At 40.0% G+C, this 23169-nt stretch overlaps 1 protein-coding gene across 2 annotated transcripts in view; it reads left to right on the top strand.

Moving 5' to 3' along the window:
* Positions 1 to 3499: 3499 nt before the first annotated feature.
* dpysl3 (dihydropyrimidinase like 3) overlaps positions 3500 to 23169 on the top strand; it is a 28532-nt gene continuing 8862 nt past the window's right edge. Inside the window, exons 1-11 of one of the 2 annotated variants that reach the window (XM_010773581.1) lie at positions 3500 to 3679; positions 12352 to 12440; positions 14011 to 14195; positions 15859 to 16023; positions 16123 to 16184; positions 17391 to 17471; positions 18675 to 18743; positions 19656 to 19776; positions 21084 to 21240; positions 21491 to 21632; positions 22596 to 22766. In XM_010773581.1, the coding sequence (XP_010771883.1) occupies positions 3641 to 3679; positions 12352 to 12440; positions 14011 to 14195; positions 15859 to 16023; positions 16123 to 16184; positions 17391 to 17471; positions 18675 to 18743; positions 19656 to 19776; positions 21084 to 21240; positions 21491 to 21632; positions 22596 to 22766 (1281 nt within the window). In that variant the 5' untranslated portion in view covers positions 3500 to 3640. The remainder of the gene's footprint in view (positions 3680 to 12351; positions 12441 to 14010; positions 14196 to 15858; positions 16024 to 16122; positions 16185 to 17390; positions 17472 to 18674; positions 18744 to 19655; positions 19777 to 21083; positions 21241 to 21490; positions 21633 to 22595; positions 22767 to 23169) is intronic. The other variant, XM_010773582.1, reaches the window with a different exon arrangement.

Below are 23169 nucleotides of genomic sequence, written 5' to 3'. Positions count from 1 at the left end.
TTTATTTTGCCTTAGGGTGAATTTGTCCTGGGCAGAGTGCTTGAGTCCCTTGCCTTACTTAAAAAACATCACTCAAACTGAACATTAAAGACATCGTGAATCTTTAAAAATAAACCTTGTGAATTTATTGCACTGGGATTTATAATTAAAGTTCAGCAGCTTGATGGAGACAGGAAGACATTTTTACTTTATGTCTTTGGTTTGGATGTTTTGGCACACTCAGTATTCCTCAAGATGGCAGAGGTTCATATTTGTTTCTGACCCAAAAGTGTAGTCACAGTTTTTCTGCAAAAAATGTTTATAGAAGAAGAAAACGGGCTGATTTTATTTGTATGTGTTGTCAAGCTGGCACACTAAATATTTACTACACCGGCTGTTAAAATATTTGTGTTGAGCAGGAACGTCTTTTCTTCTAATGCCAGAGTGAGATCACTTTCTGGGCACAGAAAGATGATGATTCACGTCTCTCTTTCTCTCCCTCTGGCTCTGACACACACAAACACACTCACAGTTTTGGCTCAGAGAGAAAAGACGACATTAGACAAAGTGAGGATAATCACAAGTTAGTCATTGGGCTGGCAACACATACATCCTGTACTCATTTTAACACATGAATGGATATATTTTTTATAAATAACAGGAAAGAGTTAAATATATTTTAAGTATCTGACGTAATACAGATTGTATTGATTTAAAGGCAGCTGAATCTATAATTTCTGAAAACCTACAAAAAGGTGAAACATTATATCAAATATATATACCATAATTATAACTATATACTATAACTATAACACCCTATATTGCAAACCCCACTTTGCGTTTCTTCAACCTTTTGCTTCATCCAAGTTTAATATTAGAACAAAAATGTCTGCTGCTGTTTCTGCTGTTGACAAGATTTATTAGGAGACTGTATGAAAATAGTTGTTAATTTGTGCAAAATAAGCCTTAACTGGCACAGTCTGTCATGATCTAAACTGTTTAAAATATATTTTTTAAGTATGTACTGTACTGTAGACATCTTCAAAATGGCATGGAACAAATTACCCCCCTCATGTGGCCTGACAGTGAACTGTACAACTGTGACTGCTGACTCCTGAGGGACAGATGATTCAGCATAATCAACAGACAGTTTTTTTGTTGCTTTGTATTGAAAGTGTTTGAGAACATCAGACTGACAACAGAGTCAGGACATGCTTACTCTTCTGACTGTCTGGATGTTCGTCATGGCTAACCTCAAACAGTTTATGCAAACTAATCAAAAGCTGACAGATGTCTGACCCTCTAGTGTTCCAAGTTTCAAGACGATTTGAATGAATTCAAAATGATTTTACATCATAAGGCTGCAGTTTTTTTTAAAGCCTGTTAATTGTTAGGGTTCATATGGGAATATTTATTGACTTTGTCATATCATAAAAATTGGTTTCCTGTCCGGTAAGGTAATTAGTGCAATCAGCCTCTCTAATGGTGTGAAGAATGGGGAGTGGGTAGCCAGATGTCCGGATGCCCCCACGCCCCCCCTCCTTTGTTATCATGCGGGGTGGCGGTCAGACTGGGAGGAGCAGAAAAAACGATTATACTATCGTGAAATATTGGAAAAACCTGCGTTTAACCAGTAAAATAAGGAGTGGTTGTTGAGCTGCATTATGGGATATGTAGGCTACAGGGACAAAGGATATCTATGCTTCAGTGTTGAGTCCCCCAACATTTATTTTTTCTGGAAATGCTTGACTTTATTGCAGAAGGAACACTTTAATGCTTACCCATGTATGTTGCCTCTTTCAATTCAACCAGAGCAGAGAATGTAATTGCATAAAACTTCAAAAACATCCTATTGCTCGCTGTTCATGCTTACTGTATGTGATTAGTTAATGATGTAATTCAATGTGATCGCTGGTTATTTAAGGGAATGACTACCTTTTCCTCTGGGGACACCAGGGTGCTGAGTGTGCTGGCGCAGTTATGATGACCTGACAGTGTTTTCTGCATCGTTGATCTGTCTACGCCCTGTCTGTCTATCTGTGTCAGCTGCTTAATGTGGGCTGCAGCGGTAGCAGGTCTGCAATCTTGAAGTGTGTTGTTAATGCATTCTCAAAGTCCTGTGAATGCTGAGGTAATGCCTTCCTAACTCTCCGCCGTAAAAGGACATGTCAGTATGCAGTTGTCATCTTGCAGCCAAATGCAGGAGGAAAACATAGGTTATTAAGTCATATTGAAAAATAATATTGAATATCCTCCTAGCATTTGTAGTTGATTATGCACATACATAAAGCATTGCCACAAGTACATATTTGATCAAATGACGGACAAATTATTAAACGTTTCTGTTTTGATTTTAGGCCTTAGCCCTATATTGAATATACTGTATATCATAATGTTAAACTATAAGGTCAAATACTCTGCATCCTGAAAGTAACACAAATTTATTTAGTGTTTGTTGAATGTTTGTAACTGGTAATGATTTCTGAAATATATGCATCTGATAAATACGGTTGGTTTTTACTTAAAAATGTACAAAATAAATCATTAGCTTACACATAAATCAAATATACTTGCTAAACATATGTTGTTTATATTTTGCTTAAAAACCTTGAAATGTATGAAATTAATTAGCATATTTAAGTGATGGTAGTAGTACACAAGACTAACACACACAACACACACACACACACACACACACACACACACACACACACAGCACGCAGGCAGGCAGGCAGGCAGGCAGGCACGCCCTGAGTCACGTGCGTGTCTTGAACCTATTATGTGTGCATTAGTGCTGAGAGAAGGAGTGGTGGGGCAAATGACCGGAGTTAAGGGGGGGTCCACTTTAGGTCCAAACAATAGAGACACATGGCTGGGTGGGGACATGCAGTGTGTGTGGTGAGTAGACATGTGGGGTGTGTAATGCGGTGGGCAGGCTCTGTGACAGCTGCTACACCATTTCTGCCCCTCCTTTATGTTCAGAAAAACTAAATCTGTAGGTAATCATTTGTAAAATGAATGTATTATACAATTGAATTATTGCAAACATTTTACAATTTCAAAATCCCTTCAAGAGATACATTTAGTCATTTATTGTCCGTCTTATTATACACAGCCCTATTCATTCAGTATTTTATAAATAATTCGATCTACTCAATAACTAGAATGATGATGGTGATTTACTGCAGAGTTTAGAGAGTCCTGCTTGTGGTACTTCCTATGAACATAGTGCAAATTCTCTTCTAACAAATCTTTATTGATTCTATTCTGATTAATTAACTCCTTAAGGGCTTTCACACTGATGAACTTATAAAGAATAGAGCACAAACCGGTTAATGTAAACCTTAGTTCAGATACAAAATTGCAGATGATGTCACATATATGTGCAAGAAAAATGTGTGACAGCCCAGTAATGCAGACAACTGGATGCAGACTGTTGAGCAGCTGCTCCACTGCGTCCTCCAGTGGAAAGATTGTGACACAGCTTCTCTCCAATTGATCATTTGAGGGAGGGGCCGGTGACTGAAGAACAGACGCTCCTATAGCACTCTGCGAGGCACTTTACATCGCACTAACACAGGGGCGACCATTCCCTGCAGCATCCGAAGAGGGGGAATACCGTTTTTCAAAGCTTGATTTTGAAGGTGGAATCGGACGAAACATGTCTTACCAAGGAAAAAAGAACATCCCAAAGATCACAGTGAGTAAAACCGCTTATTTATGCTTAATTGAATGGCAAACTTTAAACCCATCTTCTGCAAATCACTGCGTTTCAGTGTCTCGCGCTGCCGTTTCACAGCGATGTATCATAAACATAAATACAGCAACCAGCACGTCTCGGGTCTTTTCATTTTAATTTGTATTGTCAGACTTGACCGCATGAAGCCGCAGGAAAAAATACGCACCGTGAAATGGCACGAGTGGCTGCCATAGTGACAGGCAGGCGGAGAGATGAGGCGTTTCCTTAAAGGTGTCCTGCATCTTCTTTGTTGAGAGGATCCATGCGTGGGGCCGAACCGGCTCGCCCATAAAAACCCTTGTAGTGTTTCTGCAGGGACTTCTGTGCATAGCTGTTAATTATGCAGTTGGGTAGCATGTTATTAATGTGCGTATTGCATTATTGTGGAATTAATTTAATTATATCCCACCTACATCCCAATTACATTTTCACAGAAAAAAGACAAGGTTGATATAAAGATGATCATTATGTATTAATCCTGCTTTAGCCTTTTTGACAAAAATGTGTTCAGCCCTGTCACATTTAAGGAGATTGTTTAGGGCCTCACATGCATGGGAGACAATTGATCAGTAATGGTAGCCTACCATCATTTTCAGCTTCTCTGCCATTCTGATATTTTATGTTTTTAGTGATGTACTGAAGTATTCTTATAATAGACTTCATTAGCCTTATTATACTCTCCTGTAGCTATGAGCTGGCAAACAAAGACAGACAAAAGGGTTGTGCGAAATTACTTGGGCTTCAGATAACTGTTTCCACAAAGTGTCCTATTTATTTTAATGAAAATAACTAAACATGTTCCACCTACAGACAAGGCCTACTGTTCATATTGCACGCTGGTGCAGAGGAGAGTGAGAGGAGAAAAAAATACACGCCCATTTGCAATGAGCTGGGATAAGCAGGCCTTGTGATGGGGCGCTTGTATTTTTGCATCATGGGAAGAAGGGATATTCAAATTGGAGGCAGAGCATCGGGGGTGGAGGTTGAATCTGGAGCAGGTTGGTGTAACACAGCCAGCCGGGAGCTGGTGTGTGTTACAACTGCGGAGAAACCTCTCCCTCTCTCCTCTCTATCTCCTCTCTCTCTCTCTCTCTCTCTCTCTCTCTCTCTCTCTCTCTCTCTCTCTCTCTCTCTCTCTCTCTCTCTCTCTCTCTGTGTGTGTGTGTGTCATGCATGCCTTCCAGTTCCATTGTTGCAGCACAGGCTGCAGTCAGGGGTGTGTTGCCTGGATGTGCAGACAGCCTTTGTCTCGCCTCCTCAGCTGATATTACACCAAAGGGGGTGTTTTTGGTAATACTTGGGTAGCTTGAGCCTGTAGAGGTCCTGCATCTATATTCTGAGAACAGTACCTGTATATTATTAGTCTTAAAGTAGGCCATGTCCCTATAATATGCTAAAGTGGGCCAGATTTTTCCATGGCAGGTTTTACACAGTCATTAGGGATGGACATTTTAACAACCCCTACAGAGGTTGCCTTTTTTCTCAAGCCTTCCTTTATGGTAGAATCTAAGGATGGTTACATGCAAATGGCATGCAATTTTGGCCAAAACTCCCATATTCACAGAGTGAGGGATGCTGCAGCAGAAAGAAATAGGCTCACCACGAAAATATATGTGAACTCGCCATAGATATTTTGATATGTACTGTGGCAAAAACCAGAAAAAAAAAACTGTTTGGGTGTCCCTGTACTTGTTGTACTATCACTTAAATACAGATTAAAATTAAAAAAAAGATATCAGTGGGGAGATTGCTGTAAGATTAACTTCATTCCTTTATAACCAACATAGGTATTAGACTGCATTTTAGCTGTTACCGAAGTACAAAGTGTCTCATTGATAAGCAGCAATAAAGTGGCTTAACATTGACTGCTCAGTTCAGAGGGAACAATTTCATTGGCTTTCAAACATGATCTGATGACAGAGGCCATTTTATTTTGGCTTTACCAACTAAATCAGTATTTTCCCATCATATCATTGTATCCTGTATTTTTCCTATGAGTTATAATCCTTGACATAATTCCTTGTTGAGTTTATGATACTTGTGGTTACTGATGGTCATGGCAAGTGTGTTTAAATAGACATACAAATAGCAGATTGCTCTCTTATCATCACATTTGGAGGACTTATCATCCACCTTGAGTTACTAAAAAATACAACATAATAACTATATCATGGGTTTATAGTGTGCCCAACGAACTGAAAGGATTAGGAACGTTGGTTCAGTAATAAAGAAAGCAATGTCATAAACATTACTTAAATTACAACATCACCAACTGTTGTCTTCTACATCACATTCAGTATGTGCATTAATCCTCTCTGTAAATCCCTTGTGCGTCAAAACGCAATTTGAATCCTGCACAGCCTGGCAGTCTCTGCCACTAACAGTGAAAACCACTATATAGAGAAGCAAAACCAGAATAGAGAGAATGCTGCTTGCTCCGTCACTGGAAATCAGCTGTAGTATTTCTTTATTCATGTTAAATTCAACAAGATACCAGTATTTATTGCAATACACCCCAGTAAGGAAAACAGTGGTGGTGTTATAAACCATTTACACTGCACCAACAACCTAATATCTGCTCATAACCCCGCTCCCCGGACCTTCCTTCTGTATTTCCATGCCTGCCCGTTCTATTCCAGCTGTTTCCTTACATCTGCTCTCTGCCAGTGGCTCTGTCAGATTTCTAGGCGCGGTTCCTCCTTTCTCTCATACCCACTCACAGCAGCCTCGGTGTTGTTCCAGGCCAGTACATGTCATCAGTAATCCCTCCAGCTGGAAAGAGCATCTGCGGGCATGAAACAGTGCCGGCAGACGGCGGCTCTGCACGGGAAATGAAGCCGGTTCCCCCTGTTGAATCACCACAAAACAGAGCCCCACCACACCACAGTGTGGCATCACCAAGTCGCGCGGTGCAGCAAAGTGGGCTTGAGTGCAAACAAAATACCCCGTGGCTGCCCAGGCGTTGCCGTGCGACTCACCATGGCGACCAACATACAGTTGCGATGGCAGGAAAATACAACCTCTGTTTGTTTGGTTGTGTGGGGATGTGATCTGACACACATTTCAGTCACACTCACACACTTCTCCGGGAGTTTATAATTCAACCTGGCTGGCTCAATCAGATCCATATGGAGTTTTCGTTTTCATGTTGCCTTGGTAACATGGTTACACTATACTCCAGCCCTATCACAAGAACAACATTCCAGACAAGCAGGATTTTTATATGACCCCGGCTGGCTGGCCTCCAAAGAGTAATTTAGATTGATAAGAAGCCTCATTGTTTTCACTTTTCCAGAATGTGAAAAAAAACCTTGTGCAGTTTTGGGTAAAGAGTAAATATTTTTGCTCGCTAGGCAACAGGCCTGAAGCAAAGCAACTGGTGCACATTCAGGATGACTTCCCTCTTCCACTGGTCCCCCGCCTGCCTCCCCAACGGCTCTCCCCACCCACACAAGGGTCTCGGTCAGAGCTCATGGAGGTCTCCTCTAATGTCCTCTAAGCCCCTGTTTCGTAGACACACACTTTTACAGGACTGCTTATTAAGCACTGAGGAGTGGCTACTTATAATTTGCATCCTAGTTTATGAGCTTCTCTCTCCAGTCTGGTTGGAGTGGAAAAAAGTTGTCAGCATTCAGTAGTCGTACAAGAATAACATCCTGTCTTCTATTTTAGATTATTGGCTTTTGTAGCAGAAAATGACAGCTTCCTGTGCAGCGAGAGTTGTTTTATTTGTGGTTCTTTGTTCTCCCTAAGAGTTGAAAGACATGATTTTTTCTTCCAGCAGTCCCGTATTCTCCTTTGTTGTGAGACATTTATAAGACGAGGTTGTCAGCAGTAGAGGGATAGTGCAGAAGCAGAAAGTGAAAATACTTTTTTCCAATAAGTTAACATTTGAAAATGCATCAGAGGGGCAAAGCAGGCAGCACACACTTTACTAAACCACTTAGATTTAAAGTGTCATTAAATATTAACGACACACGCTAGCTTTTATAAGCATTTGTGATTAACCTCAGTTGGGACGACTGCGTGACGTGTGTTAAAGCTAATCCTCCGACTGTCCGAATTGTCACCCACGCACACCCATGGAAAGGAAGATAAGTAAGAAACAATTGGGATGGATAGAGCCATAACAGTCTCTGTGTAAAGTTACTGTTTTACATTGTTTTCCCCAAACACACATACATACATTAGTTTAGTGTTTATTACCCATACAAAATATAACAATACAAAAACCCCTCTTGAGCTGTCTCAATGCTGCATTTATTTTCCATGTTACCACCATTCAGGTGGAACAAAGGCACAATTGCATTATAATTCAATTGGAAGGTGCAAACGAAATGTTTCACTTTATAACTCGGCTTCATAGCACACATTTAGAGTTTGTCCCAGGTGTATGTTTGTTTGTACATACACAGAGCAAAACAGCAACACACAGCGACAACACAGACGTTTGAAGAGAAATTAGAGAGACTGAAGGAAAGTAAAAGACTCAAAGTTCCTAGTGAGTCCTTAGTCTACTGCCACACAGACACTCAACAACACATGTGTTGTTAGATAGCTGACTAGCTACTTACCTACTGCCAATGCCTGTACATTCAATATATTGGCTGTTTTTGGCAAACAAACACAGCACAAACTACAATGACCTCATTGTGCTTCTCATCATGGGAGTTTATTTTTCCCTTCCAAAAACTGGGCGCTGTTACAGCGACATGATTGACATACGAGGACATTGTCATTGACCATGGTAGGTCAGAGCAAATCAGGATCAACATCTTGCGGGAATATTCCAACCCGTTAGATTATAGCAATCTTTGTGTTGTAGAATACTACACAGTGTACAAACTATTAAAATGAAGTTTTTTTAGAAAGAAAAAATATGTCAGCTCTTCATTTGACCTTGATATGCTATTTGGCAATACACAACCATCTTCCTGATGTTAATGTAGGAGCTCAACTGGTTGAAATCAATGTCCAAGTAGGATGAAGGAGAAAGAGTGGACAACAATGAACTGAAATCAATATCCATTAGGGTTAAATGGCTAGAGACTATGGTCAGATCATGCATTTGCCACATCCTGTATACACGTAAGGATGCAACATTACAAAACAAAGTAGAATATCATTTTTGTCATTACATTTTCATTGCCAAAATTAAGGCTGAAACTGTTGAGGTAACTCCAAAAACCACATGATATCACCATGGATTTAACTTCCAAAACCCAAGTTGAGAGGGTTTCCTGGTGGTATGATTTCCAACACATGCACAGGAAGACCCATTTTACTATGTGTCATATCCCTGATTTTATTGTATTTATTGTCGAAATAAGGCTGAAATGCTGAGCTATCATTTTTTCGGAAAATATTACACAATCATGGATACATTATGAAACAATAAACAGTCTCTTGGCACATATTGATAATCAAACCATGGCAAATTGGGGAAAAGCATGCTATCACTTGTTATATTATCTATTAAATGTTGGAAGTGTAACATATTGCTGTTTGTGGTCAAATCCCATGAACACTCGGACAATTGGCAACCTTTTTGTCATAGATTCATGGAAAAGCCACAATTGAAATTCAGTCTGTATATAGTGATATATTTATGAAGTGAGATAAAGTAGGGATAATGAAAAAAACTCCTCTTAGATTATGTGTCTTTGAAAAGCTTGACAGTTTGGTGCCGCATACAGCCTTGACAAATACTACTAACACTTCAATTTAAGTTAAGTGTTTTTGAAATGTCTCGACATCTAGTTTTGGCAAAACTCACGTCTGGTATCACAGTCATAACATTTCATTATTCATGTCACTGTCGGATGCTCTAATTGAGAAAAACTGAAATCAGCAGAGTGACAGATGCTGGGATGGAATGGAAATGGAAAGCTATTGATTGTCAAATGATTGTCTTCTCTTGCATGCTGTCATGGGCTAGCGGGGAGAGTAGGCAAAAATGTGTTGTGTGTGTGTGTTTGTGTGTGTGTGTGTGTGTGTGTGTGAGTGTGAGTGTGAGGGAGTGAAAATGCAGAGGCACTTGAGTTAGGCACCCATGCATGAGGGCACACCCCCTTGCTGCAGTACTGTAAATCAGAAACACATCTTTACATGTCTGATGCCAGCAATCCAATTTACAACTTACAATTATTAAATAACACAGAGAAAAGCAACAATTCAACAAATCTTTGAAACAGGGAACAGTGGACGTTAGGTATTTTTACTTAGGTAATCTCTAAACTTAACTAATTAATAATTCATTTCCAAGTATTGGCGACTCTGGCACTTATCATTTTAAATACTGACTTATTTTTGTATCCAAAGGGTTTATTTTATTCAGTCAGACTTCAACATCTATAAGTGTTTCCCTAAAAGAGGAGTAATGAAATCAGGCGAATGCACTCCATATTCAAATTAAAAAAACTGGATTATAAAGAAATAATCTCTGAGATTCTGTAATAGGTGACAGTTTCAGGGCTCTACAGTATGATCTCTGCTGTGCTCCAGCCACTGATGACTGTGTGTTGTAATGTGTTGCTTCAGGGTGTGGTTTCCAGGGAAAGCTGGGCTCTGTTTCATACTACTCCATCACCATCTCCAACACACACACACACTAACACAGAGACACCAGAATACACACACACATGGTGTATGATTATGAGCTCAGCAGATATTGGGTTTGAATCATTACATACAGAACCATATTGTGCTTTTTCTTCCAGTTTCTGTTGTTTGAGGGAGTGGCTGCAGTTTGTTATAGTGATGAAACACCGGGTGCACAGCCAGGCTGTAAATCACTGCACACATGTGCTATTGGGAAAATATGGAAGTGTGTCCCTCTTAGCAGGGTGCGACCTGAGCCCTGCTGTCTCATAGTCTGTAAATGTATCACAGAGACTATTGTCAGTGAATAACAATATTATTATTGTTTTAAAAAACGAGTTATTCCATAAAGGTGGACTTGCATTTTAGACAGACGTTTGTTTCTCCACAATGAGGCAAGTTTAATTTTGCCTTGAATGAATTGTCTTCTTGTGCAGATCATAGATATTCTTCATATTGGGCTCTAAAGAAAGATTTGACTGTAAACCAAAAAGCATTTAACTCAAAATGGCGTCACAGACATTTTCTACAGTTAATTGTTTGGTTTAGGAGATATAAAAGACAGGAATAAACAAAATATCAAAAGCTTTAGGTGACGTCTTCAAGTATCTTTTTTTGGCCTAACCCTATCCTATTACCCAAAGGAAATCAGCTTGAGTCGATCACTGAGTCGATGAATAGACATATGGTTTAATCTCTAGACACTTTTGTCCTCTGAATTATTATTTTATCTTCACATTGAACCAACCCTCTATCTCTGCATCCCTCCTCATCGTTCAACAGCCTGAGGTAGCTGTCCAACCAGTCAGTTTTACCGGCCGCCCAGCCTCCCCTCCTTTTTAGTCTGTCTTCCTGCAGTCAACACGTCGTCATGACAACGCCCTGCTAGAGTCAGCCCTTGGTGCAGCAGCAGCAGATTCGATGTCTGACTGTGTGGCGTCATGACTACGCCCATATCACACCACATTACGAAATGTTAAGTTGAAGAGCCGATCAGATGTGACAACGCTTTGTAGTTTCATTTTAGCACTGCAAACACACTCAGTGATAGAGATTGTTGTTTTCTAATGCAGATTATAAAATATCCTGCTTCATAAAATAATGAATTTTGGCGATTGCATTTGGATAAAAGGATCGGATATAGAAAATGACATCCATGGCACAGTTGTTGCATAACTAAATCTGGATATACTTGGTTAAGATGTTAATCCATGATCAGTCCTTAAAAGCAGCTTCAGTTTCCTTCCAACAACAAAATATCATCGTGCCACATGTCACCATGAAGGACCCAGGTGATTTTACTGCAGAATGTAGGTTAAAGTTGAAGCTGCACGGTCTATCTTTATGAATACCTTCAGCTCAAATTAGATGTAATGCTCATAATTCGATCAGTAAATGAGAAATGTGCGTTGCTGAAAAGTAGTTGCTGATTTTTTGAAGATTCCCAGATTCAGTCAATATTGTATAGTTGTTCAAATAATCGATATATTATTTTTTATTGGAATAAAACTAATGATTTACACCCCTGAAAACAACTATAAGTCACTGCATTGGTTATAGACATACTACACATTGTCTGTTGTGGAACAGAGCTTGATGGGGCAATGCTTTTATTTGATAGACTCTCTAAACAACAATGTAGGAGAATGTCGAAGCAAATACGGATGACTTGCAGGGGGGCATCAAATCACGTTACTGCACAAGACCAGTGGGAGCCGGACAGGAAGACCGTCCCTCAGGGTTCATAGCTCAAGTGTACATGGTGTGTTTACATGGGACAAGACTGAGAAACATGTCTCTTCCTAGATATGAATGAGTTAGACAGGGTTCATCTCTTCAAGCTGGTAAAAAGGACATAATCTAGCAACAGAGAAATGGAAAAGCTCTGAATTATCAACAGAAATTATCTGGTTTAGTAGACTGTCCTCTAATTTGACTCGCTCACTTGAAAGTGTCTAAGCCAAACTCAGTCTATCTCATTGATTTAAAATATTTGTGTTTCTTCTTGTCCCTCCCCAATCTTTCCTCTACAGAGCGAGAGGCTTCTGGTCAAAGGCGGGAGGATCGTGAATGATGACCAGTCCTTCCATGCTGATATCTACATGGAAGATGGCGTCATTAAGTAAGTCCTCCTTTCCACTCTGCCTTTATTCATTCCCATTTAATTTCATCCCCCCACTCACTATGAGGTTCTTGATCTGTTTTCTATCTTTCATTCAACTTATTTGGAATGTAATTGTTACTTCCGTCATTTAGCTGTGAGAATGCAGATTGTGGTTGAAAATGTTTTAACGTACACAAAATCCTTATTGTCCAGTTTGAGTTTTCCCAAATCAATCAAAAACATTTGAGGAGATTTGGGACATCAATAGGAGTTCAAGTAAACAGCTTTCCAAAATCTTTACTATCACAGTTTATTTTAATTTGTCAGTAAATTAACCACAGAAAGTATTCATAAAAAAAACCCAACCTAAATGTAGCAGTCTAATAACTCCCCCCGCAGAATCCGTGATCTGGAGACTTTAATGAATAAATGCATGAGCACAAGCTGCTTGATCATGCACTCTATGTCCTGCAGTCCTTTTTCCATTGGGTCAAAGACATGGTGACAACAGCCAGTCTAGTCCACAATTTCATGTGCTAATATGAGCCTGTCGTCGTCCCACCAGACAGGGCGAGGGTAGTGTGGGCGAATTCCTCTCTGTGTCTCCCTCACTCTCATTCCCCCCAGTTCTTTTCTCACTTGATTATCCTGTTATAGGGCTTTTGTCCCCTGCTTCCCCTTAGTGAGGCAGCTCAGGGAGAGACACCCATGGAGGGCCTGGTGTTGCATAATAATCACCCAGATGCCTGCTAGACCATTCGGCTGTTGGCAAACTCACAGAGGCTTTGGCTTGTTCCCGCCTCTCTGTCCGTCTAGCACGTCCCCTCTATGAAATCTGAACAACAGTATTTTGTTTAGCAGGGGTGAAATGTTGATGGGACAATGTGCTGTGTCAAGCATGGCCGATGTTTGGGGTCAGTCATAGTTAACACATTTTGAAAGTCATTTTGTGACATCCCAGATTCAGATTAAATTCATTCTCTTTGCATAGCACCAACAGTGATAGGACCAGACAAAACATATATTTTAAAGGTCCCCTATTATACTATTTTTCATCAATATATTATAGTTCTCAGTTATATACAGAACATGTCTCTGAAGTGTTTGGCTCAAAATACCAAACATATCATGCATTGTAGCATCCCATAAACCCCTCTGTTTCAGCCCTGTTTCAAAAGTGCTGATTCTGTTAATTTAGATGAAAATAAGGAGCCCCTCCCCACGCCCCTCTGCGAGATATTTGGTTAAAAAGAACACCATGGTGCTCTAGGAGGAGATTCAGGTGATAAGGTGGGCGGGTGTTACCTTGGTTGGTGATTGGCTAATGGTTACACAAGCCAAAAAATCGTTATGAAATCATAAAGTGGCCAAAATCTGATCAGCTCATTTTCAGACAGGTTTTTACATAAATGGATCAGGAGAAAAAGAGAGCGAAACCTTTTTCCTGAAACGTTCAGAATCTCTTAACGCATTAAAATGACATGAAAAGTGGATTTTGCATAATACAGTAGGTGACCTTTCAACTTTTTTTTGTGGATGTAACATCCTATCATCCAATAATTGTGACACCATCCTTTTTGTTCCACAGGCAGATCGGCGACAACCTGATCGTGCCTGGTGGGGTAAAGACCGTCGAGGCCAACGGAAAGATGGTGATCCCCGGTGGCATTGACATCCACACCCACTTCCAGATGCCGTACCGTGGAACCACAACCGTGGATGACTTTGCTCAGGGATCCAAGGCTGCTCTTGCCGGTGGCACCACCATGATCGGTAAGAGCTGTAGGAAACTGTAGTGCCCACATAAAGTTAAAGGTTAGATAGAGACTGGAGCTAAAAAGAGGAAAAAAAAGGAGGGCTGGGACCAGAACAAAGGAAGAGAGGGGAAGCGATTTTGGTCTGCTTTTGGGCAGCTTTTCAAAAGAGGACCACACAAAAGACTGAGTGTAAGGGGGTAGGATCAGGAGAGGGGGGGCGGCTAGATTGAAACACTGCTCCCAGGGAAATACAGCACCAGTGTCTGCATGCTTCTTGTCTTTGTACAGCATGGGGGTGTATGTATGTTTCATGTAGCTAACAGTCCAGACGCTATCACGGCTAACAGCTGCTAGCCCCCACAGTCTGATTCATACTATCAACTTATTTTGAGCCGGCTGCTGCTCTGCTGCTTGTCTGGCAGTAAGTCGCTGTGTTTAAACGGACACATTCACTAACAGACGTGCTACTGTAGTAAGCCCTTTTCAGGGGCTCCATTCATTTAGGGATTATATTCCAGGGGGTGATGAGCGATAGAGAAAGTGAAGACTGCGTTTTATATCCGCCTGTGTGTATTGTATACTTATGTCTGTCGTCACTATCAAATTATGTTGTGTTTGTGTGACGGTGAACAAAAAAGTAGTTCATACGGTTAGCATAGTTAACGCCAGTGTTTTTTTTTAACTGCCGTTTCTAGCTTTACCCTATTAACATGCAAAGACCAGATAAGCAGATTGGCTCATCTTTAATAAGATAAAGATGACAGTCAGCTGGTGAGCCAGCGGGCCGTTTTATTTTATTATGAGTCAAATTAAGAGGGATTTTGTGCACAGTGATACTGTTGTGCTCCATGGGGATAAACCTAAATGAATGATTTAATTTAAAACCGACAAAAGATTTTATAAAAATAAACAACACTGGCATTTATAGAATAAAACCTGTATTCACTGTATTTTTAATATACACAGTAAATTATGGAAATGTTCACACATTATAAACTGTTTTCTTGTACTTTATGTGTTGTTATTGTAATCTTATGTGCTTGAGCATATTTCTTATCAATCATTTTGATCTTATGTGAAGAATTGTCTTTGAATCTGTGACGGATAAGAGTTTTAATCAATTTAAGTTCTATATCTATTAAACTATTGTAATAAAGGTTTCAGGCGGTAGGTTTGTTCTTGGAGGATTATTAGTTTTAAAATGTCCACTTAATCCTACTGCCAATAGACCAAAACTGTAACACAAGAACTCCCATATGTTTCAGTAACCAAAAGAGTGGGTGGTCCCGTTGGAAAAAATCTACTTAACTTGTGTGCCAAATTCTAATCTAACAAAAAAATGACCATGGTGACATAACAAAAACAAAAGTCTAAAAGTATCCACAGTTGGAGCTACCCCAAATTTGTCAAGGACACCAGCACCCAGACAAAGATGATGAAAATGTAATGTGACATCTGACAAGGTCGACCCCAATGGCTGAGCGCTGCAGGAAAACACAGCTGATTATGCAAGATAAACAATCCAGGAATAAAGTAGAAACACAAGCAAAGACAAATCCTGACACCACCCTGTCACAAATGACTCTCCCCACCCCACTCACGTGTTTATCATGAATTCAATTTCACCTGCTTCTCTCCTCTCCACTTCCATCACTCCCCCCCCCACCCCCCTCCTCCAGTGGACCACGTGATCCCAGATCCCGGCTGCAGCCTGATGGAGGCCTATGACCAGTGGAGGCAGTGGGCTGATGAGAAGTCCTGCTGTGACTACTCCCTCCACGTAGACATCACCCACTGGAATGACAGCGTGAAGCAGGAAGTGGAAAGCCTCATCAAGGAGAAGGGTAGGGTGTGATGGTGTACCTTAACATCAGCTTTATATCCACCTTTCAACTATTCAGGTTTCTCATGTTTGTTTCTATGTGTTGATTTCTTTGGTACAGGTGTGAACTCTTTCCAGGTCTACATGGCTTACAAGGACTACTACCAGATGAGCAACAGTGAGGTAAAATAGGCTACTTGATGTATATTTTATTTACGATAAATATTAAAGATGGGCAGAAAATCCAAAGGTCTTCTTTTGTGAATAAAAGCACAACATACAACAATTAAAGGCTTCTACACTCAGATTTAGTTGTACTTGTACAACAAAATTCCTTTTTGGTTTCAATAAAACTCTCACTTGCATCTCAGCAAGGAAACAGTCAGTAGAGACACACAGCTGACTAATTTAGGAAGATGTCCTCTTAATTTAGCTATGTAAGGGAGCTGAAGCCCTAATATTAAACGTGGAACACGTGGAACAAAGAGTTTGTTCTAGTTATTAATGGATCTCTTCATGGAACAGGGAAATGATTACAGCGTCCAAAATCTCTTTAAAAGTAGATAAACCGTTCATATAAGTATTTTTTTAGGACAGACCTATGAAATCCTTTACTTTAACATCTTCAGTTAAGTGTTTATGTTCATTTCAGCATGTGAGGCTACACCAGAAATCCAAAACATGGGTTGACATTATCTTGGTTTCCCCCTTATCCTTTTTAAGTAATCAAATAAGAGCAATTGAGAAGGAAAAACTGCATAGTCAGGAAGCATGAAAACAGCAATAGCTTGTAGCAAAGCAGTAACACAGTGTCTAAAAAGTGCGTAAATAATGACCTTTAGTTTGTGTCCTCCATAATACACACAATATGTCCAGCTTAGTGCAAAGTTAAAGAAAAACATGAATCATTTTTCTCCCTTCAAACACACTATCCTTATGTAACTCGTAGCCTGTGACGCTTGTGAGTTTGAATACTGTATGTTCATACTTTAATCTAGCTAGAAAATGTCGAAAAACAAAGTCCAGACGGTGTGAGGGAAGACTCTTCGTGTTTCTCATGCAGCCATAGCTAATTTGATCGTTTAGTGACGCGCATTAGGTAACTGAAACAGTCCAGCTTGAAAAACTGATGTCATGCAGCTCACTAAAAACTGTGGTGGGGAAACATTACAGCAACTGCAGCTCATCCCACATGAGTTTAATCTTTTCTAGAGACCACACACAGTAATTACAGCGTGTCATGGTAGACATCATGTTAATTGTGCGCTTACTTTATATCGTGGATTGAAGGGTGACCCCCAGAAAGAAAAGGAGTGTCTTATTATTGTGCCAGGCAGGATTTGAATAATGTCACTGTACATTTGAACTTTTTCTGTGTTTTTTCTCCAGCTTTATGATATCTTTTCCTTCTTGGCTGAGAGGGGAGGCATTGCTGAAGTCCATGCTGAAAATGGCGAGATCATCGCTGAGGTAAACATAAAGATAAATACACAGACAGATACAGCTCCTCCTCCCATTTCTCCCTTACTATAACCCTCTCTTTAATTACAAAACTGATGTCCAACTCAGTGATCTGTTTTGGTTAAGTATGATTTATTTTTAAGTTAAGTTCACTTGAGTTCACCTTTCTGGCTGAGCATTATCTCCACCACCTACACAGACTAAACACACTGCCACTGATGAGAGGGGGAATATGATTTCTGCAGGACAGTAATGTGTGGGTGTAGTTTACACAGGGCTCTGCTTTGGACAAATGAAAGTGAATGAACCGTAATAGTTGGTGGATTGAGAGGGTTGGTTATAAGTCAGAGCTCCAGACCATGCCTGGATTCTGTCACTGGGTGTGTATTTGTGTGTGTTGGCTCGGATCCATCCCAAATCCCAGATCTCTTATCCAGTCTTAAACTAGGATTTTGTGGGAGTCTGATTTACATCAGCTTTAAAAACCAAAATGTTCTAAATACCCAGATTATGTCATGACCTGATTTTACCTGAGGAGCTTTAAGAGAAAGAAGCCTTGTTGAGACCTATGTGCGATAAATAATGTTAGTGCTGGTACAGAGGACATGTTGTAACCAAGTTACAATCACCATGGATACATGCGGAAAACATTGACAACGTTTCTGAAAGTACAGTTCCTCTCAGGATCATCAGATGCACGCTTTAAGAAATCACTGACTTTCGCTTCCCTTTCTCCATGAGTTTACATAACTCTAGTACCATTATTTTTAACCAGCGTTCTATTTTTATAACTATGGCTTTTACAATTGGTCATGCTTACTTTCTTTAGAAATTCAAAAAAATGTAGAGGGAGTTAAAGTGGGTAAACAGTTAAATACAACTCAAGAAAGGGAGTCATTATAAGAGGTTGAAAATAACGTCATTTACTTTCTGGGCAAAGCATGTCATCGTGAAGCACCCATGAGGACCTGACAGCTTTTTAAAGGTAGATAAAGAACCTCAACAGTCAGGTTCCCACAGTACTCTGTGTGTGGCCTGATGTAGATGATAAAACTCTTACTCATATCTTTCACACAGGCAAGGAATAGAAGAAACTTCATATTATTTTGGAGTGTGACCAAGACAAATCAGCCCGAGCACTGAAACCACTGAACAATAAAAAAAATATTACCGATGAGCTAACAGCCTCCTTTGTGCTTGTTTTTTCAACAGGAGCAGGCCCGCATGCTGCAGATGGGAATCACTGGACCGGAGGGACACGTGTTGAGCAGGCCAGAAGAGGTACGATTCCCACGCTGTATACATCTTTGCACTAATACAAATAAATGATTTTTATGATTGAAATAGTCAAGTTTTGATACTTATCCTTACCATTTTTTTTTAGATATCACACTCACATTGTCCATGATACCGTTCTTGGACTTGCCTTCACACACATTGTTTTAATTTCACACATGTGGTTTAGAGAGAAAATTATCTGGTTTCTCCCAATTCTTGGTGCTTATGTTCCTTTAAAAAACAGTGAAATAAAAGCCACGTTCTTAACTCAGCAGCTCGTCTGCCTTTAAGTAGACTGGGACTTTCCGCCCTGTGGTGCAGCGGGGAAAAGTTGTCCCACCAGTCTCATACTTCCGTGCAGTTTAGTGGAGTCTTAGGAACAAAAATCTTCGGAAGTGAGCCGAGACCAAGATTGATTAGTGTTTTCTCTGTGTTCGGTGTCCGGTTTAGTTTTATTTTATTGCTAATCGGACCCAGGTTGAGGTTGTGGACTAGAACACAATAACACAAGTTTGGGGCATTAAAGAAACCCTCTCAACATCTGTATCTGTAATCATTGGCCCTCTACTGGCAGCTTCTTCAGCATTTTATGTTGGATGTTCTTGCTCAATCACAAAGAATATAAAATATAATTGGACATCTGAGACATCTAATATTAACAAGACATTACCCCAAAACAATTGGGTAAATAAGCATTATGCATTACGACCTCAACTAAGACTGTCTTTGGAGTTGTTTCCTAATAAAACAGACTTAAACTGCTTTTAACTCAATGTAAATAAATCCCTAGCCTCTCCAATTTGATGTTAACATTATAAGCTTCCACTTTCATTTTTGACTCCAACAATAGATTGTCTGCTGAGGTTAACATATTTGAACTCTTTTTGTAAACCACATATCCTGTCCTTTCTGTAGCTGGAGGCAGAGGCGGTGTTTCGTGCCATCACCATCGCCAGCCAAACCAACTGCCCTCTCTACGTTACCCGCGTCATGAGCAAAAGTGCTGCTGACATCATCTCACAGGCCCGGAAAAGAGGTAAACAGCTACTTTAAATGTCAACACACATTGCAAAACATATCTAAACCCGGTGTTTATATCCAAATGTGATAATCTAAAAATTATACTTTCTTGTTTTATTTAGCATGATATTTACATCCATGTGTTGTAGAAAGTTACTTTACTCATACCATGTGAACGACGTCATCACTAACAGCAGATTAGGCAATACAAATTGGAAAATGAAGGAGCAAATGTGAGAAGCCCTTAGTTCAGTGTATATTGCTTAATGCTGATCATCATTTCCGATTTATATTTGGGTATTGGCCATGTTATTTTGTGATAGCAGTGCTTTATTCCATTGTGTATTTCAGTAAATCACTAATAGAGTAGTGTTCATCTATTTCCAAATAATCTTCAATGCACGTTTCCCCTTAAAATAAAACAAAACCATCCATCCTTCCATACCTTCTCATGAATTGTTTTACATCATGTATTTCTTGTATTGTACAGCTGAAATGATGTGAAATATTGGCAGTCCAATCAATTAAAAAACATAAAGAAGCTTCTCTTTAAAATAATATAAATCTAAAAAAAGGACATTCAGTCTGCTCATTGGTTTCTGTCTTTCTGCCTGATTTCTGAGACATTTGGAATTCTTCCCTGCACCTATGCCCTTATAAGATGATTTTACTGTCCTTCCTGAAGCTGCTGATGTACACAGAGCTTGGCTCTGCTTGACATCATGAAAAAAGATGCTATTTTCAGTGGAATTTTCAGATTTGTCATTCAAGTCTTTTTTAGTGGTTGAGCTGTCACACAGACCTTTCCTCACAGCCCCAGGAAAGAGCAGAGGTGAACCGAGAAGCTGCCTGGCTCTGAGCGTTGTGAAATATACAATATTTGAGAATGGAACAGGAAAGCGTGAGAGGGAAGACAAGAAGAATGTGTGTTTGGATGTCTTTGGCGAAAGGCCACATGAGGTTTTAACAGGCTGACCTTAGAAACGACTTGAAGTCATGACATGTACACCCTTTATGGGCTCGACTCCTTTGTTTGAAACTTTTCCAAAGCATGTTTCCTTACATTTAAACCAGAAAGGACATCAGCAAGGCGTGAGAGCAAAAGGCAATGCAGAAACACAAAGATGTTAGTGACAGGAATCCAACCGACACTCATTCATGGAAGACCAAGCTTGACCACAAGAGAATTATACAAAGGGAAAACTGTATATTGAACGATGATGTTTGACTTTTTAGAAAGGCATGGCTTATCTCCTTCAAACCCAATTGGACACACTTTGAATGTGATACTTTGAACACATTTTACCGTTATTTCTTTTCCAGGAAATGTTGTGTTTGGGGAGCCAATCACAGCCAGCCTGGGGACTGATGGGACACATTACTGGAGCAAGAACTGGGCCAAGGCGGCTTCTTTTGTTACATCACCTCCTCTTAGCCCTGATCCCACCACTCCAGACTATCTGAACACAATGCTGTCCAGGTGCGTATCACAGCTGCTCCATTTGAATTAGAGCCTCGTATGATCTGAAAACATGAGTAACAGTTTGTGCTCAAAGAAAAACCTTTTGGCTAGAGCCATATTGGAATATTTTCACACTTGTTCTGTTTCTTCTGTCTATGCTAAAGCAAATTAACGTTGTTGCTCAAATATACTTGTGTACACATATTGGGTGGTGCTGGTGTAATTCCATCATCCTAACTCTATATTTACTTGTTTCTTTGTCCCGCAGTGGAGACCTGAGCGTGACTGGCAGTGCTCACTGTACCTTCAGCGTGGCCCAGAAGGCCATCGGCAAGGATGACTTCACTCAGATTCCAGAAGGTGTTAACGGAGTTGAGGAGAGGATGAGCCTCATCTGGGATAAAGCTGTGGTGAGTCTTTTTTCATAGACTACAGAAGAGAGTGAAAGACAAAAAGATATCAAACAATGTAAAATGCAAATGAAGACTTAAACCAGAGCAAAACTCCTGTGTTCTCTTTTGCTTCTTTTATCTCTTCTTTTATGTCTTTTTACTTTTCATTCCTCTCTTTCCAACTCTTTCCCACTTTGATTCTTCGCCTTGTTGTCTTTATCATTTCCTTTTCTATCTCCACATCTGTCCTTTCCTTCACCTCTGGATACATAACTCGAGTACCATTATTTTGAACCAGCGTTCTATTTGTATAACTATGGCTTTTACAATTGATCATGCTTACTTTCTTTAGTAATTTGAAAAAATGTAGAGGGAGTCAAAGTGGGCAACAGTTAAATACAACTCAAGAAGGGGTGTCATTACAAGAGGTTGAAAATAACGTCATTTACTTTCTGGCAAAGCATGTAATCGTGAAGCATCTCTCTTGTTATCACGGGATCAGCAGTACAGACACATAGAATGTAGCTTTAGACAGCCTCTGGAGTGCTGTGCTTCCTGTACTGTATAGTGATGATGGGTTTTGAAATGTTGCACTGAATCTTTTTCCTTAGGGAAGTCGCTTAAAGTCAAAGCTAGCACCAACATTTATTTTTCTCTCTTTTGTACAACACTGATGTAGCTATTATCCTATCTGCCTCATTATTCTAAGCTTGGATGCCAGCTTTCTGAGAAGAGCAAGAGTCCTCAGATAAATTATTTCTTTAATATTATACTCTATTTTCTGATGTCAGGTTATTCGTTCTCCATTTTATCAATGGGATAAAGGAAAACAAAAGATTGTTGAACAGAAAATGACCTCCAGCCCGAGTTACATGCATCCATTTCCATCAGGGGTTAATGGATACTAAAGAATATGATAACAAGTGAAACTATTTATGAAGACTGCTAACTATTTCCTGCGAATGCTTGTTTCCCTCCCAGACTACAGGTAAGATGGACGAGAACATGTTTGTGGCAGTCACCAGCACCAACGCAGCTAAGATCCTGAACCTGTACCCTCGTAAGGGTCGGATCGCCGTGGGCTCTGATGCTGACCTGGTCATCTGGGACACAGACTCCATCCGCACCATCACTGCCAAGACACACAACTCTGTATGTTTTATTTCATGTTTTGGTTCATATCAGCTCATTATGTACATATCAGGGGAAATAACTTTAACAGAAACCCAGCATTTAGGCCTGTCTTAGTCGGCTCAGTCGGTCTTACCTGGCCAGAGTGGATTAATTCAGAGCAAGACAAGTACAGCAAGACTTTTTCTTGAGTAATGCCAATGTGATTGGCTGTATATACAGTAAATGTGTGGTTGATCAAAGAGAAAGAAAAGGAACAAGGGATAAATGAAAAAATTGATTAAAGTGTTCGATTTATTGCGGAAACAAAACAATCAAACACATGAGATAAACCGACACATGAGATACACAGAAAACAAGATAAAAGATAATTGTGTACATCTGTGTGTGTGTGTGTGTGTGTGTGTGTGTGTGTGTGTGTGTG

Source organism: Notothenia coriiceps, unplaced genomic scaffold, assembly GCF_000735185.1.
Source record: "Notothenia coriiceps isolate Sejong01 unplaced genomic scaffold, NC01 NC01_scaffold00012621, whole genome shotgun sequence".
In the NCBI taxonomy this organism is placed as follows: domain Eukaryota; kingdom Metazoa; phylum Chordata; class Actinopteri; order Perciformes; family Nototheniidae; genus Notothenia; species Notothenia coriiceps.
This window is presented reverse-complemented; position numbering and strand designations above follow the sequence as displayed.